Consider the following 19,133-nt stretch of genomic DNA (forward strand, 5'->3'; position numbering starts at 1 on the left):
TGCAGACGCATGCACCCAGCCGCTGCGAGAATATGCTAATGAATGTATACGCACGGCAATCACAGCAAAATAAGCAGATGCCCAGCACTACATAATACCACCCACTTCCCTTTACTTGCATCCTCTATACCTGGAAAGACAGCAGAAACATCAGTAACATCGAGAACCATCGGACCCATATGCACAATAGTGGTTGACCTGACCCTCCCGCAGACATAGCGAGACTTCCTGCGTGCAACTAGACCTCAGACTGCTTCTGCCGCCGCACGGGCTTAATTATGCACACCCCTGAAACGTCATCCAAACGTACAGGCATGCCTGCGTCTGCCCGACCACTCCCCTGTCACCACCCACAAATGGCACTTCCTGTCAATCACTTGTCCCTGGGGCTGTGGACTCCCTGGGTATGCATACTCCATCACACCGCCCGGTTCGCGCACATGCACTGCGAAGCATACGCACGCGTAGAGCAAAAACATGCGTATGCGTAGAGCAAAAACATCGACCCATTGCATGCGTCTGCATCTGTGCATTCCTTGCTGAATCAGGCCCCAAATTCTTAATTAAGATGTACTACTATAATTGACATGCAGTATTAATATTGGGTTGAATTCAGAGATGTATGTAAATTCTCAGATGTTTGCAGATCTGCACATGTACAGGAGCCACACTGCGAATGTGCAGATCTGTTTCTGCGATGTCACTCACAGTGTCCCAAAAGTCACAGCATAATTGAAATGCTGCTGGCATTTGGGGGGAGTGATGGGCAGTGTTCTAGAAAACAGGGGTGTATTTAGCACAGCCCTGCATGCAAAGGCTGTGCTCAAGTGTCCATTTCTGAATTTAGGGGGTCATTCAGACCCGCTCGCGAGCGCAGGACGCTCGCAAGCGGGTTGATGTTCCCCCACTGTGCATGCGCACGACGGAGGGAGACCAGCGAGCGGGAGACCCGGCGAGCGAGGGGCTCTCCATCACTTCGGGTCTCGCACCAAAGGGGGCATGCTGTCGATGTTGATTGACAGCACGCCCCCTTTGGTGGGCGTGCCGGGGGCGTGGCTGCCAGACGGAGGCGTTCCCATGGGAACGCCTACCGTCTGAAGCCGGCCCCACTGACATCAGTAGTGATGTCAGTGGGAGTGATTTTGGCTCTGATAGAGCCAAAATCACTCCAGGGCTTGCGGCAGTGAGACCCTACTGCAGGGTCTCCGTGCAAGCCCAATGGTCGCAATCGCGACCATCATCATGGACGCTCGCATATGCTGTGGGTGGTCACCCACAGCTATGCGAGCGGCCAGGAGGCCGCTCCATTTTCATGGAGGAGGGCACTGATTCAGAGCGAGCGCTCTGGTCAGAGCGTTCGGCTCTGAATCAGGCCCTAAGCCCATAAGAATATATTAATGTGTATCCCACTCTAGCACTGCTATCCTTACTAACACACAAAAAATTCCAGATCATAGTAATTTCTGCCTTTAACTTTGAACATTTCTGCATTATAAAAGTGTGTATATATATATATATACAGTCAGGTCCAAAAGCACAATGGTTTAATTTCAAAACCATTGTGGTGGTGAATAGAGGCCAAAATCTGAAAATTCTGTCAATGTCCCAATATTTATGGACCTGACTGTATATACACAGTACTGTGCAAAAGCGGAAAAAATGCAGGTGTGGAAAATGCAGCAAAGTAAGAATGCTTTCAAGAATAGAAGTGTTATTAGTTTATTTTTAGCAATTAACAAAATACAAAGTGAAGAAGAGAACAGAAGAGGAATCTAAATTAAATGAAATCAATTAAATCGATATTTGGTGTGACCACCCTTTGCCTTCAAAACAGCATCAATTCTTCAATTTTTCTACTTCCACTTGCACACAGTTTTTGAAGAAACTTGGCATGGAGGTTGTTCCAAACATCTTGGAGAACTATCTATGAATTTGGAGCGAATCAGGTGCCTCCCTGATGGTATTGCATGATAAGTACCTGCCTGTATTTCTTAGTATTGAGGACATAATTAATCCTGACCAAGGACCTGATTCAGACCTGGTCGCTAGTTGCGGCCGCTCGCTCCTAGCATATGCAAATTCGGGTTAGTGATGGCATGGCAGGCGATCGCACGCCAAGGCATAAGCACTTCCACTATGTCTTGGCGAGCGATCGCTTTGTCAATGTAGACGACCATTAGCATGTCTTTACACACCCACTAGCACACGTCATCTCCAGGAAGTGTCTTAAAACATTGGTACATCGCAGGCCATCGGAAACGATCGCAGCGCTTGTGGTTGACTCCAAGCACTGCGAGGTCTTCAGTGTAAAAAACCACCAAGTGACGTGTAGTAGGATGCATCTTTGCTCTTTATGCACACCCACAAAACTCAGTTTGGGCACTCAGACATGCATCCGTTCACACATCCACTCCCCCGTTCACAAGCACCTTCCCCTGTTACCACCCTCAAACGGCACATTCTGTCACTCAAAGTAGCGGGCAATCTGTGTACTACGAGTGCATGATTCTCCATCACTGAGACTCGCTTGCGCACGCGCACTGTGAATTATATGCATGCGCGGGCGGGCCCAAATCTCCAACTCCATTTGCTGAAATGCAGCCCCAAACTTGCAAGGACTCTCCTCCATGCTTCACTGCTGCCTGTACGCACTTATTATTGTACAGCTCTCCAGTCCTTCGGTGAACAAACTGCCTTCTGGTACAGCCAAATATTTCACATTTTGACTCATCAGTCCAGAGCACCTGCTGCCATTTTTCTGCAACCCAGTTCCTATATTTTCATGCATAGTTTAGTCGCTTCGTCTTGTTTCCACGTTGAAGGTAGTGACTTTTGGCCGCAATTCTTCCATGAAGACCACTTCTGGCCAGACTTCTCTGAACAGTAGATGGGTGTACCTGGGTCCCTCTGGTTTCTGCCAGTTCTGAGCCGAAGGGCTGGAAAGTGGTACAATAATGAGTGTCTGCAGACAACAGTCAAGCATGGTGGAGGTTCATTGCAAGTTTGGGGCTGCATTTTAGTAAATGGAGTTGGGCAGTTGGTCAGGATTAATCATGTTCTCAGTGCTGAGAAATACAGGCAGGTACTTATCCATCATGCAATACCATCAGGGAGGTGTCTCACTGGCTCCAAATTTATTCTGGAGCAGGACAATGACCCCAAACATACAGCCAATGTCAGGAAAAACTATCTTCAGCATAAAGAAGAACAAGGAGTCCTGAAAGTGATGATATGGCCCCCACAGAGCCCTGATCTCAACATCATCAAGTCTGTCTGGGATTACATGAAGAGACAGAAGGATTTGAGCAAGCCTACATCCACAGAAGATGTGAATGTAGATTAGCTCTCCAAGATGTTTGGAACAACCTCCCTGCCGAGTTCCTTCAAAAACTGTGTGCAAGTGTACGTAGAAGAATTGAAGAATTGATGCTGTTTTGAAAGCAAAGGGTGGTCACACAAACATTGATTTGATTTAGATATCTCATCTGTTCTTTCACTTTGCATTTTGTTAATTGATAAAAATAAACTATTAACACTTCTATTTTTGAAAGCATTCTTACTTTACTACTTTTCAGCATTTTTTCCACACCTGACTAAACTTTAAAAAGCTAGTTTTTAACTGCAATATATATACAAAAAACCATTCAGTTATTGAACACTCCACCAAACATACAAGAGGCGAGCACTTCCAATCCAAATCACCAGCATATTTCTTCTCCAATTATTGGATTCATAACAGCAGGGGCATATCTACCCATTGGCCAGGATGGCACTCGCCAGGGGCGCTGACCAAAGGGGGGGTGCCATCCGGCAGTGCCACCAGCAGCCAAGGGGTGGACAAGTCCCCCGGCCCCACAAGTGTAGGGCAGACCGCAGTGAGAGCGGTCTGCCCTACACAGTTTACAAACACAAGCGGCGGCTGTGTGTTTGTAATAGCAGCCAGCCAATGAGAGTCAGACAGACTCATTTGCTGCTGCATCTTCCGAGGAGGGAGCCAGCTGGAGCTCACTAATGAGCTCCATCTTCCGGCTCCCCCCGCAGCATGTGATGGGAGAGACGTCATGACGTCTCTTCCATGCAGGAGAAGAGCGGGCCGGGACTCAGAGCAGACAGCGGCGATTGCTTCAGGAGTGGGAATCAGGTAACTTGTATTTTTTTTTCATGTGTGTGTGTAAGCCTGGCGCTGCAGGGGGGGTGCAATAAAATAGTGGGTGGCCGTTACTGGGGGCACTTTATGGGGGGGTGCCTGCGACTGGGGGCACTGTACAGGGGTGGCCACTACTGGGGGCAATTTAGGGGGGGTGGCCACTACTGGGGGCACTGTATAAGGGTGGCCACTACTGGGGACAATTTGGGGGGGTGGCCACTACTGGGGGAACTGTATACTGGGGACTACTACTGTGGGCATTGTATAGGGGGGGACTACTACTGGGGGCATTGTATAGTGGGGGACTACTACTGGGGGCACTGTATAGGGGGGACTACTACTGTGGGGGCACTGTATAAGGGGGACTACTACTGGGGCCACTGTATAGGGGGGACTACTGGGGGCAATGCAGCATAGGGGGGATTACTACTGGTACATTACTACTGGGGCACTGCATAGGGGGCGGTAGGGGGGCGTCAGTCCATTACATTGCCAGGGGCACTTGGATCTCTAGATACACCCCTGCATAACAGCACTGAAATAAGCAATTAATTGGGCATCTTCAGCATATCATCATATCATACATTACAAAATCCATAGGTAGCAACAAAACTGGGATCCAGCACCCAGTGCATAATCCTGACAGCTGTTTTTGGTATCAACCGTCGTCAGGGGAATAACAGTGGTAAAGTGCAAGTGCAGTATATAAATACATCTCCTAATAGGGTAAGAATACCGCTCACTTGTGTAGTCACTCATGGAGACCGTTTCATCCCAACCATCAGGTAAGCATGCAGCCGCGGGGAACAAGGTCACCCACCAATGACGTCAACCGGAAGTGACGCTGGTCAAACGTCACCAGTGACCACGTGTCCAAGCAGCCACACCACTCAATAGACGGTACGGAATGTACGAAATTCAGCAACACAATGATCCTAAACACACAGACAAGGACACTCTCAATTGGTTTAAGAGAAAGAAAATAAAGCTGCTAGAATGGCCCAGCCAATCACCTGACTTGAATCCAATTGAAAATCTATGGAAAGAACTAAAGATCAGAGTGCACAGAAGAGGCCCACGGAACCTTCAAGATTTGAAGAATGTTTGTGTGCAAGAATAGGCCAAAATCACACCTGAGCAATGCATGCGACTAGTTTCTCCATACAGGAGGCGTCTTGAAGCTGTCATTACCAATAAAGGCTTTTGTACGAAGTATTATATACAGCTCAGTAAGTGTGTTCAATGCTTTTTCCCTGTGTCATTATACATTATTACACATAATTGATGGACATCTGTGGTTTGATTTCTTTGCATGTGTGGATTGCATGGGTTGTTACTGACAGTTGGGGAAAACGTAATTACAACGGCCCCATTACACATATATTTACTGAGAAAAATGTTGATGTGTTCAATACTTAGTTTACCCGCTGTATATATATGTATATAAAAGCCATGAATTTAATAAATAAATACCAACAGGGTAAAACAAGCCATCTTACAGGTCATCAAAGACACACCTTACCTCCATTCCTATCCACCATCACTGTATGACAAATTGCTAGCAGCCGGAAGAATTCATTCAGCATTCCGTCTTTATTTTGGTGGACCATGTCAATTAATGAGTTGTCATAGAACCGGAAATTTTTATCAGCATATTTATTCCAACTGAAGTTTACTGCCTGAGAATCAACAATATATTGTTTTATTGGGAAGAGAGAACTTTACTGTACCAGACATAAGTCTACAACCAAACTTTACAATATATAACGTTAAGCACATATAAAGCAATGGTAGTCTGCCTATATTGAATAGTTTTTTTAAAGGTTAAAAAAATTATACTATAAACTAAAATCAGCTACAGTTTTTTTAAAGGTTAAAAAAATTATACTATACACTAAAAGCAGCTACAGGATTATTGGGTCGGACAAGGGCCCTCATTCAGAGCCGTACGCTCTGAGCAGAGCGCACGCTCTGAATGAGGGCCGCCCTCCATAATTATGGAGCGTCCTCCTGGACGCTCGTATAGCTGTGGGTCACCACCCACAGCCTATACGAGCGTGCAGTTTGATGGCCGCGATGGTCGTGACCATCGCGACCATCGCCACTGCGAGCTGGAGCCTGCGGTTGAGTTTTTCAACCGCAAGGCCCGGAGTGATTTTGGCTCTATCAGAGCCAAAATCACTCCCACTGACATCACTAGTGATGTCAGTGGGCCGGCTTCTGACGGTAGGCGTTCCCTTGGGAACGCCCCCGTCAGGGAGGCACGCCCCCGGCACGCCCACCAAAGGGGGCGTGCTGTCAATCAACATCGACAGCACGCCCCCTTTGATCAGACACAACGAGCGAAGGAAAGTCCTTTGCTCGTCGCGTCTGGCGCATGCGCATGACGGAGCTCCCGCCGTCATGCGCATGCGCAGTGCACAACATCGACCCACTTGCGAGCGGACAGCCGCTTGCGAGTGGGTCTGAATCAGGCCCTAGGTGTCTGTATACCTGAGCATACTCTGTATTATTGGATTTGCTATATGTAAAATATACCTTTATGATGATTGTCTACAACTTTATAATGGCAGTTTTCCTGAAAAGGGTTGGATTATAAAGCACTGCAAAAAGTTACTGAAGCACAGCACCAGATTCCCATGAACAAATCACATATGACAAAGGCTACACAAGCAACATGAACATAAGTAGTGATGTTCAATCTGTACAGCAGATGAGTAATGACTCTGAAATATTAAGGGACATACAGATATGTCCTCATTCGCCTTAGCTTCAGTCTGGTCAAACAGACCCATTTAGCATGCCTGGGAGTCTGCTAACGACAGGCGTCTTTTTTGCTGAACTTGTTTCTAAGTTGCTATGTGATGTGACTAGGATGCACCAGGAGATTGTACTAATTCTTTTGATATGTGACACTTGTATTTATTATTATTATTATTTATTTATATGGTGCCACAAATGTTCTTCAGCGCCTTACAAAGTACATAAACAAGTTGTAGACGAGCGACTTACAGAACAATACGCTACAGGACCAGGACATGGATAATATATATTGCTGCATTACCGCCCATAACACCCAGATAAGTAACAGAGCATAAGCAACCAAGTGTTAGGTGCCCTAGTTGTGAGTAAGAAGTGGATCAAACTAAAGTAGGGAAAAGCAAAAGAGGGTAGAGGGCCCTGCTCGTGAGAGCTTACATTCTAAAAGGGAGGGGAAGACAAACAGGGGTGACACAGATGGGTAGATGGGGAGGAAGGAGCATGTAGCAGGGAGTAAGAATGATAACTGGAAGGCTTTGATGAAGTAGTGGGTCTTAAGAGCCCATTTGAAGGATTGCAAAGAGGTGGAAAATCTGATGGGGAGTGGGAGAGAGTTCCAGAGGTGGGGAGCAATGCAGGCAAAATCTTGGAGGCGGGAGTGGGAGGAAGTAATCAGCTGGCATGAAAGGCGGCGTGCATTAGCTGAACGAAGAGAGCGGAGAGGAGTGTGAAGGAAGATGAGATCAGAGATGTATATGGGAGAAGATTGGGTGAGGGCTTTGTAAGTGAGCGTGAGAACCTTAAATTGGGTTCTAAAAGGGAAGGGGAGCCAGTGGATGGCTTGTAGGATAGGGGAGGCAGATGCAGAGCGTTTAGAGTGGAAGATAAGCCATGCAGCAGCATTAAGGACAGACTGGAGAGGAGAGAGATGGGATTTGGGGAGGCCAGATAGGAGGAGGTTACAGTAGTCCAATCTGGAGATGACCAGTGAGTGTATGAGGGATTTAATAGCATCCTGGGTGAGATAGGGTCTGATCTTAGAAGTATTTTTGAGATGGAAATGACAGGACTGTGAATTCTGTGTGTGACTGTCTCTCAATTAGTATGTGCAGTGCTACGATGCCGAGGCCTCAGCTTTTTTCCAGACCAAGTTCCATTTACAGTCTCAGTCGCACACAGATATACAGGACAAGTGTAATATATCAATTTAATCAGTAGATTCTCCTGGTGAATCCTAGTCGCATCGCATTGTGACTTAGACGCATTTTCGGCAATAAAAGATGCTAGCAGAGTTACACAGGACCTGACAGCTCAATCACACCAGGCATATCATGCTGCATGGCGTATTGAGGCTAGATGTGCAAGGACACATCTGTATTTATCAAACAAAAATTTGTGGGATATCCCTCAAAAACTGCTGTTTTGGGAATCACTAGGATCTAAGAACCCCCTTCTTAGATATCTCTGAAAACTGCCTGCAGCCCCTCCATTTCTGACCACAGAAGCAGTTCTCATAGTTTCTACTGAGGCTGCTAAACGGTCAAAGTTACCAAGCATTCCGGAGCTTGGCCCTGGCAGCTTATTACCGTAGCATTTTTTAGCTATTAAAGTGGACACAAAAGCAAATTGTAACTTGAAAAGCATTTATAATGTTCAATCAGGGGCGCCACAATGTTTTTTAATTAGGGGCCAAGATATAATTTCTTTTTGGCAACCATAAATTGCTGAATGTTGCCCCCTCAGGGGCAACTGGAGTAACCTGCCACACCACCTACCTGATGACAGAGATCAGTAAGTATTTGCTTTTGCTGATTTGGCTCTGTATGCAGACATCACTGCTCTCTCCTAGTGTCCTCACTCATAGAAACAACAATAACACAGGGCTACTGCGCAGATCTGGGATTACATGCAGCCATAATCGTGTCCCAGTACAGACAATTTACCGAACCAGCTCTAGGGGAGGATGATGGTTACCCTTGTGCTGCCAAGAGTTGTAGTTTGACGTAGGTTCAGGAGCTTATTACTACAGTGTACTGAACTTAGCTCTAGGACTACAGAGACTATCATGCTATAGGAGGTGTCAATGGTATGTATTGTGCTTTGGCATATATGGTAAAAAATAAACAAATATGCAAACTAATTTTTCTTAAACTTTATCCGCTAATAAGTTAGACCTGTTACATACGGCTGTAAATGTGTATTCAACATAGTAAATACCTCACTGCTTCTGTTCATTATGGGGGAACTCCATTCTTCCTCAGCATTAACCAAACATTACACATGCCCGGCAGGTACTGCCTTGCTTTGATGCATTCCTCACATGAGACTGCTCAACATCTTCTCCAATGCAGTGCATTACTGGGAGCTAAGTAAGAACCATGAGACTTAGCACAAAAGGTCAGAGAAGCATGTGCTAAGCTCTGATTGGTGGAGCTCATCATATGCTTCTCTGACCCGTGGAGGCTCCAAGGGTCAGAGAAGCATATTATGAGCTCCACCAATTAGAGTTTAGCACATGCTTCTCTGACCTTTTGTGCTAAGTCTCATGGTTCTTACTCAGCTCCCAGTAATGCACTGCACTTGGCACCTCTATCAAACGTTGGGGGGAGCCATCCCCTTGCCCACCCCGTTCTGGCACCTATGTGTTTAATTATAAATGATCTAGAATGGAATATGTTAGGTTGTATTTTGTTTTTCATTTCTGTACCTCTAGACTCTTCTCATTGCTTGAGTTTGTTCCTGCAAATAAAAGAAATATACATATTCATGAAGAAAGGACACTACTTATGTAAATACAGAACTGCATTACTTAAAGGATCATTAAAATAGTTCAATTAACTGTCTCATTGTACACTACCATAAAGTTTTCCATTGATGCAGCATTTTTTGAAAGTCATGATGTTCTGTGTCAGTGTGCCAGTCTTATCAGAGAAGACGTATTCAACTTGACCAAGCAGGTCATTCAGGCTAGTTGACCTGGCTTTGGCTGGAGTGTCATTTTCCGCAAAATACATATCCAGATCCCAATCAATGTACATACTATGGACCAGATGGATGAACTCTAACCTAAAATAAACATTGGGGTTAATCATATGTTATCTTACAAAGTTGAGCTCGATTAACTAACAAAAAGCTAAAAAAAAGGTGCAATATTCAACATTTCCAAATCTAATGATGGATGTTTTTCCTTTTGCTGCAAAAGCCACTGATATTGGCCTATGTGTGTGGCTATTATGGGGAACATCCCATGGGGATTAGTGACATTTGCACTGTTGTGCTGTTTAGCAGTAGAACCAATATTTTTAATACAAATTTACTGCTTAAATTTCCTGGACTGTCCTCTTGTGTAAGTAAGATCTCTGCTGCTTACTATTAGACACATGGATACCTGGAACCTCCTACCAACATACAGTAAGCTGTATCTGAAGAACTTCAAAATGTCTTTTCTATTATAACAAAACCAATTTAAATGAACTTACTGTAACTAGGGATGTGCAGGCTCGGTTCTATTTTGTTGAGTTTGAATTTCTACTGTGCCTGTTCTAGTCTACTATGATTTGAACATGCCCATGTGAATAGCCTGTTCCTGTGACTCATTGTTCATGTGACTATTGAAGCTTTTCAGTAAATATATATTTATCAATAGATCCCAAAAAGGACCTGTCTCACCTAAAGCTGGGTAAACACTTGTAGATATATCGCCCGTTAAATCGGCAAACAATATAGCGAGAGTGCATCGGTGGGTGTGTACACCCAATATGTCTGTGAAAGATGATGTTCACAGACCTATCAGGTCAGCCCTTCAGCACAGCCAATATATATATATATGGATTTTTGCCTGAGCTCAAACAGCTGCTCCAAAGGGTAGAATGCAGATATAAATCAATAATGAACCAACTCCTGTGTTACTATAACATTTTTATTATTTACTGTAAAAACAGGGAATCAAGATTTCCCAGTATTAAGACAATACAAAAAACATTTAATTTGCATTAAAAAAAATCATACAAAGCATTCTGAACATATAAAAAATATACAAATTTGACAACTATCACTAATCTCAATTTTCAATGTTGACCAATATCCGTACTAGATATGATTAGATATGCATCAATTGGATTACAAAACTGAGAGAATTTGTTAGCTTGTAAGCAAAAAGCGGCCACTAACAATGCAGGCTCGTGACTTTTGCATCCCAATAAAGAGTCACTAATAGGTTTTCAATAGTGAAAAAGAGACCACAATAGGTAGCTGCAGTTGTTGCTATAATGTATATTTTAGCACATGATGATAGATGTGAAGTAACTTTCATAAATCTTATTATTTTCACATGAGCTTTGCTTGACTGTGTGAGGGTTATAAACATGTGAGTGATCAAACTATACGTCTGATGCGAGCTACCATTTTGATAGCCAAAACAGTAGTCCAAACACCTGCTTTCAATGATTATATAAGTGTTATATTGGTGAGCATGCACTTCATATGGAGTTGTCTAACTGGCCACCATAGTACTATAGATGCTGCGATTTGAGAATGGTGTTCGTTATGAAACTGACTTCACATCTACCATCATGTAGTCAGGGCACGTAGGCACTATCAACTGTTACTGGTGCAATAGAAAATTGGGCCACATATGTAGAAATAATGGAATTTTATTGCAATGCAAAAAATGTCAGTGGCAAAAACAAAGTATCAGTCTTGCTGAGTGTAATGGAGGCAAAAACATACACTTTGTTAAGCGATTATTGACACTAGTAAAACCACCAGCAATACTTTTCAGGAAATTTATGCTCTAATGAACTATTTGAACCTAAAAGCTAGTAATTGTTACAAGTTTTTGGTTTCGTAAAAGAAGTCAAGTGAAAGATTACATTTTTCATGTACATCAGAGTGGATATGGTTATTTGAATGAAACCGGTATGAATTACCGCTGGACGAGAGCCCGGTGGTCGAAATCACGATTCCGGCAGGCCGAATAGTGCAGATCCCGATGGAGGTAAGTAAAGTACTTAAACCCTCCCCTATCCCCCCCTAACCCTAACCCTCCTTTAGGGGTGCCTAACCCTAACCTCTCCCCCTAGTGCCTAACCCTAAGCTCCCCCCAGGGGTGCCTAAACCCCTCACCACACCCTAAACTTAACCCTCCTGGGGGAATGCCTAACCCTAACCTCCCCCTGGGGGTGCCTAACTCTAACCACCCGTTCCCCTAGCCTAACCCTCCCCAGGGGGGTGCCTAACCCTATGTCCCCCCAGGGGTCCCTAAACCTAATCCCCACATCCCAGGCTACATGGATACTTACCCCCGGCGTTGGACGATCAGTGCGGCATCCTGTCGGGGTCTCGACATTGGGATTAACATAGGCGTCAGTATTTCGATGCCTATGTTAGATCCCTCACCGGGATTACACTGTCGGGATTGTGACCGGCATCCTTGCGGCCACCGGTCACATGACTGGAATTGGTATGAATGACCGCCAGACGAGAGCCCGGTGGTCGAAATCCCGACGCCGGTAGGCCGAACAGTGCAGATCCCGATGGAGGTAAGTAAAGTACCTAACCCTCCCCTCTCCCCCCCTAACCCTAACCCTTCTTTACGATTGCTTAACCCTAACCTCCCCCCTAGTGCCTAACTCTAACCACCCCCCAGGGGTTCCTAAACCTAACCCCCCTCCCCGTACTCTAAGCCTAACACTAACGGGGGGAAGCCTAACCCTAACTTTCCCCCGGGGGTGTCTAACCCTAACCTCCCTTCCCCTAGCCTAATCCTAACCCTCCCCAGGGGGATGCCTAACCCCAAGTCCCCCCCGGGGGTCCCTAAACCTAACCCCCCCATCCTCGGATATGTGGATACTTACCCCCGGCATTGGACGACCGGTTTGGTGTCCTTGCCGGGATTACACTGTCTGGTTGTGACCGGCGGCCGCAACATGACTGCATCCCCTTTGAGGCCCTTAGAAGCCAGACAGGGCTGCTCTTATAGAAGGGTAGTGAAGTGATCTCTCTGCTATTTGCAGTCAGAACCTATACATAGCCAGACAGGCACTCCCAGAGGGGGGAAAACACTTGCCATGGAACTGCCTGTCTGGCTATGTATAGCAGGGAGTGCTTCCAATGGGTAGCCACTAGCACTGCTAGGCAGTCCCTGCAGTTGGTGGATTTTTACTGGGGGAAGGGATGCAGCCCATAGGTAATATCAGCCACTGGTTATAGGTGTAGTGGTTTTATTTCACTCCAGACATTAAGTTTGAGGCAGAGTTGGAAGATTAGAAGAGTGTCAGGAGTTTAGACACATATATTGAAGAAGGACATTGTGGGATAAATTTGCATACTGTATGTCTAGACTTTCACACAGCCATTAATCCAGCTTTGCACCTAGGGCCTGATTCAGACCCGCTCGCAAGGCTGCGTTCGCACATAGCCTGTTGATGTTTGCAATGTGCGCATGCATATAAGATGCAGTGCGCATGTGCGAACTAGTCCATGCGATCTGGAAGCGTTCGCACCCTGCACATAGACGTTTGGCTAGAATGAGTGATAGGACGAGCCGTTTGTGGGTGGTGACGGGTTGGTCGATGGAAATGGAGGAGTGGTGGTGCAAACTCAGGCGTGTCTGAGCGTCTTATCGCCGTTTTCAGAGGCGTGCATAATTAAGGCGCAGCGTCATAATACACGTCACATGGCTGATTTACACTCGCAGTGCTTGTGGTAGGGTATGGTCAGCCACAAGTGCTGCGTATGGATCCGATGTTACTCGATGTTACAGATTGTTGCATACACTTCCTGGAGATGACGTGTGTTGCTAAGGGAAAGTGGGCGTCTTAAGACAGGCTGGTGGGCATCTAAATACACACCGCGATCGCACACCAAGACATAGTGGGTGTGCTAATGCCTTGCCGTGACTTCGCAGGATTTGCATACTTTGGCTGCATGTGAACGCATCTAGCATCTCTCTCAGGAGGAGATTGCTTCATACAAATATATTTAACACAAACTTATTTACAAATGAAGATAGAAGATACGTTAAAGAAATACTTGACAATCAACACAAGCAAAGGTTTATTTCAGTTCTACCATCTTGTCTTTTGAATTGTTTTGACAGCAGTAATTTGGCAAAGAGCCATGGATTAGGTGTTGCAGGGAATACCTTGTGCTCAATGTTACCTCAATCATCTTCTAACGATGAAGATAAGTAAAATTATTTTATAAGTGTACTCATGATATACCTGGAATATGAGTACAGAGCTAATCAAAATAAATGTGAGTTCTTTAAAGAAGAATTAAATGTAGATGTAATTGGAAACTAAAAATTTGCACTAGTCCGCAAACAACCCTGAAGTAGTACTTGAAGCTCCATACCCACAATCACTGGCTTTGTTGAGATCTTAACTTAGGCATAGTAAATTATTAACCGAAATTTCTACCTCAAATATTAATGGTGTTAGACCATTTAATTTTACTCTTAAAGAAGGGAGCACAATGTAAGTGATCTACAAACTGTGAAAGGACTTTCGAGAGACAAAGAAGCTAATCACATCGAAGAAGCTCTTCATGCACTTTGAACCCTCATTCCCTATGAAGTTGGCATATGACTCCTGACAATGGAATTCAATGTAATTATGTATAAATTCATGAAGAATATTTAAGTCTCGTATGGAGAGTAAGGAAATTCCATATTATCTTTACAGATAGAAGTTCATATTGGTCACATATCACCAGCCTTTTGTGTCTATATACAATCCATTCAAAGAGTCCCTGCATTATGACTGTCAAACTACAAAGATAGTCCTTATACTTGGGAGCTCACATCTATCAGATTGAATTTAATTGGACAAAACTTCACAGTATTGCTGATGGTTTTTCACCATCGCAGCTACAGTACAGAAAGCTCACAAGTCTGTCCAAACTGACCGAGAAGATATTGTCGAAGCTGGATTATTGGCTGAGACAAGATCAGTTTAAAATTGAATCGCAGTGACGCCATCTTGCGACTGGCCGCAAGATGCCATCTTGGAAATGAGATCGCAAGATGCCATTTTGCGAATGGCCGCCCAAGCGCCATTTTAGATAAATTCACATTTAAGTACATATGGCGATATTACTATTAGCACCATGCGATTGCATCTTTCACCATTCCTCATATACACATTAATATGCACAATTGCGCTGTTAACTAGTCGCATATTAGCGAATGCATAAAATCCTATATGAAAATGCTGTTTATTAGCTTTATGCACACGCATCTACTCCAAGTTAACTAGCGTCTGTATACCAAACCCCGCATACTCACACATTACATATCCACATACAAGGTTCCATAAGCTTTAAAGGTATAAGATTTAAGTTTGTTCATTTAGTATAAATGCTGTGAAATAAAGATTATTTGGTAACTAAGGTTTTATACATGATAAGTAAGCCGTGTTTGGTTTTGTACTGATGCGTACTCTTTCCACAGTATTTCGGTATCATCGGTGTGGAGATCGCATCATGCATTCTCAACTTATGGATGCAAGAGACTTCAAGCAACAAAATGTATATTATATGAACAACTGTTAGGATGTTGCATGAGGCGGGAATCCAGAGACCCCCAGTTGTTAGAGGCTGGGTTGGGTCTATTTGAATCAGCCTGTTAAATGCTCTGTAACAGATGCATCCCCCTTGGGAACCAATGGCATCAGCAACAAACTTCTCTATTGTGTTGTCTATTTCTAGGGGGTATAAATATGTGTGCTCCAACACTGGGTCTTAGTCTTCTTGTTGAATGCTGATTGACGAGGGGTTTCTTGCTGACGCCTAACATCTGGTCCAGAAGCGCTGCGTATGTATACTGTACTTGGGTCTGTATAATTCCTTTGCGCCGAATTGTGTTTGGATAAATAGCGTGTAACTGACTGTACTTTTACTTGAATAATACTTTGTGCTTTGGAACCACACGTTCCAAGTCTGGAGTCTTTATTTACTGTATAAACTGCATATGCAAATTAGCATCATCCTTAGAAGGTATAGGCAGGATACTAGAAGGTATAGGAAGGAGTGTATAGAGGTTCTAATCCAGTATCGTTAGTTGGGGGCTCGTAGTGAAGTCACTTACCTACTCCCACGGCACATATGGTTATCGATATCTCAGCAAAGGGTGGAGTGGCTACATGCAGGGTTTACCTGCAACCGCTTTGTGCTGAAAGATTGCTATCCGTTTTCGTGTGAGTCAAGGAAGCTGACTAGAATCCAGGGACAAGAGAGGAAAAAGTTTGTTTTCCTTTGTTGATAGAACCTAACATTTAAAAGGGTGCCGCAGTAATGAGCACGCGGCTGAGTCGCAGTTTTGCGCACAGCAAAGACGCACTTTTGCGTACGCAGCTAAAAAGTTGTCATACGGTTGTGTGGTAGTCACATTATTGTGTATGCGACTGGTCGCACAATAGCGTATACGTACTTCCGGTTGTGCTGCCACATGTTTAAATAAAGCCGTTGAGGTTTACATTTTTCAATTGTTATCTATGTCTGGGTTAACGTGTATTTTTCTGTGCAGGAAAAAGTGTGTAACGGTGAGTATTTTTTGGTAGGGGTAACTTTTTCCCTACAGTTAGAGGTACCGTATGACCTTTAAGGGCTAAGTGCTAGTTGCTCGGTAAGCAGCTTACCGTTCTATACACAGTAGCAGGTGTACATGCTGTCTTTGTTGTAGAGAGGTGCATGGAAGTAGCCGACATAAACTTCCATAGGTGTGGAAGTTGCCTTACTAAATCTTATCCGGGTGTGGAAGTTGCCTTTTTCAAATCTTATCCAGGTGTGTGGGTGCTGCCATTTAAATCGTCCATAGGTAAGTGAAAGTATCTTGATTGTCTTTCACCAGTTTAAATCTTTATTGAAAAGCGTAGGATTTGTCTCAGAATGGGAGCCACGCAAACAGTAGAGATGTTAGACAATGATGTGCTGCTAATGGAAGCACTGATTGGATTGGCCCATCGTATTATGCATACTAAGTACGGTACTTATGAGATAAGGTATTGTGATGTATGGTTTAAAATGACGATGAAGAGTGTTAGACCGTTTCCCAGAATTGGTAGTTTTGATAAAAATGTACTAGATAGTGTCCGGGATCACATCAGTCTGATGCGCTCCCGAGAGAAAAAGGTCAAATATTTTGAATGTTTAAAATTGTGGCAGCATGAAGAGGATGCGTGGCTTAAAAATGTGCAAGCGACGCAAACTAGCGTTGCGAGTGTATTGCCAGAGAATACATCTGCGACGCTGAATTGCAATACGGACGAGCTGCAAAATGGCGTGCACGTGCAGCAAAGTAGTGTTGTAGAGAGTATTGCTAGCAGTTCACGCTCACTTCCCCCACCTTATGTGGATGGAGGTGCAAGTACAGGTACCAAAAATACCCATAAAACTGTAACAAGCAATTTGTACCCTCTCTTAAGTAACCATAAAGAAAATGTTTATGATGTGGATGATGAGCCTATTGTAATGTCTGCCATTTCCCATGCTGTGCAAATGATAGATGCTGCATCACCACAATCACGAGTGGTGCCGCCATCTTCATCGGTAACAGCAAGGGAAGTGCTAACACACTCTGCACCCATAGAGGAAGTTGTTAATACCATACATAGCAGCAGCATATTAAACCCCCAGCCAGGTAACCAGGTCAAAGGTAGCAGCGCTACCGGTCTGCATCCCATTCGGACGATAACTGTTCAGAATGGAAATGCAGATGCGAACGGTGTAGTGCTCACGAGGGAAGTAGTAATGCATTGTCCCTGGACAAGAGCAGTACTAAATTCCAAAATAAATGATTTCCCCGATCCCAAATAGGAACTAGACAAATGTCAAAGATTTTGGAGAAATTGGGGTAGTTCACATGAGCCAACTAATAAAGATTGGCGCGTGGTGTTAAGGGCCTGTCTACCACGCAATACCGACGTGACAAAATTTATCACGGATTGTGTATTAGATGGTGGCGTTCCCTTAACAGACCAAGTAAACCAAGGTAACATTTCCCGCATTGTAACTCAATTGGGTATATATTTCCAGTAGTAGTTAACTGGAACAAAATTTTCACCATTAAGCAAAAGGAGAGTGAATCTGCAGAGGATTATTGTGACCGGGCTCTGCAGGCTATCACCCAGTACACTGGGATAGAAGATATTAAAGATAGCACTCACCACAGGGGAATGATAGTCACGGTACTCATGGACGGTCTGAAAGAGAATTTAAAGACTCGGGTTCAGACCTCACAGCATGGCTGGAGGGGACTCACAATAGATACCCTCATAGAATCTGCCAAAGAACATGATAAAAACATCTCAAAGAAGAGAGAGACCCAGAGCGAAAAACTAATGGCTGTCAGTATCCAAGCTCTGGAGGGAATGACGGTAACATCACAGCCAACAGACACAGTCGCACCTGCACACACATTTACATCTGAACAGTTATATGCCCTCACTAACCCCACGCAACAACAAACACAGCTCTATTCCACTAACCCAATACAATCACAGGTCCCATACTACTCACAAACTTCATATCCCCCACAAAACCCTTACCCTCCCTATCCTTACCCATATCCACCACCTTTACCCTGTGCTCAAACCTCACAACAACACGTCTTCACCCGATCCACGAACATGTTTTAATTGTAAACAAACAGGACACTTAAGTAGAAACTGTACAGTAAAAAGAGTAGGAACCCCAAATCAGGGAAGACCTGGACATCCCCATAAGGGATATGCACAGAGACCAGCAAATGTCCAGCAGACACCAGCTCCAATTGTGGCCGTAAATGCTTTATTGGAGAATGGTAGCCAATGCTAGGGGTCAGGTCATACCTGTAGTCTACAGAGTCAGGTTAACGGGAAGTACTAGGGAAGAACCGGTCATGATGGTTGATGTAGCTGGTACTGAATATCCTTTTCTTGTAGACACAGGGGTGACCAGGTCAGTGATAAAATCTCCCGTTAATTTACAGGTGACCAACGAGACAGTACCAACAATGGGTGTAACAGGTAAAGTGGAACATTATCCTTTAACAAAGTCCACAGAGGTTACTATTGGGCCGTTGCATACCAGAAATTCTTTCCTTCTGGCTGCTGCAACTCCTACTAACCTGCTGGGTAGAGATCTGTTATGTAAAATGGGATGTGTTATATATTGCACCCCTGATGGTGTATTTTTAGATATCCCAGAGAGAGTTGCACACGAGGTGTGGGATATGTTGGACACTCCC

The 19,133-nt window shown here is 44.4% G+C and overlaps 1 protein-coding gene across 1 annotated transcript in view; it reads right to left on the reverse strand.

Annotated features, from left to right (window-relative positions):
- The window catches only part of ATP8B3 (ATPase phospholipid transporting 8B3), a 308,036-nt gene that overhangs the window by 182,598 nt on the left and 106,305 nt on the right, over positions 1-19,133 (reverse strand). The window contains exons 12-14 of the mRNA XM_088474277.1: positions 9,765-9,973; positions 9,615-9,646; positions 5,670-5,826 (exon numbers count right to left, since the gene is read on the reverse strand). Coding sequence (XP_088330403.1) covers positions 5,670-5,826; positions 9,615-9,646; positions 9,765-9,973 — 398 coding nt within the window. The remainder of the gene's footprint in view (positions 1-5,669; positions 5,827-9,614; positions 9,647-9,764; positions 9,974-19,133) is intronic.

The sequence above is a fragment of the Taudactylus pleione genome, unplaced genomic scaffold (assembly GCF_031769625.1).
Source record: "Taudactylus pleione unplaced genomic scaffold, aTauple2 ptg000152l, whole genome shotgun sequence".
Lineage (NCBI taxonomy): Eukaryota > Metazoa > Chordata > Amphibia > Anura > Myobatrachidae > Taudactylus > Taudactylus pleione.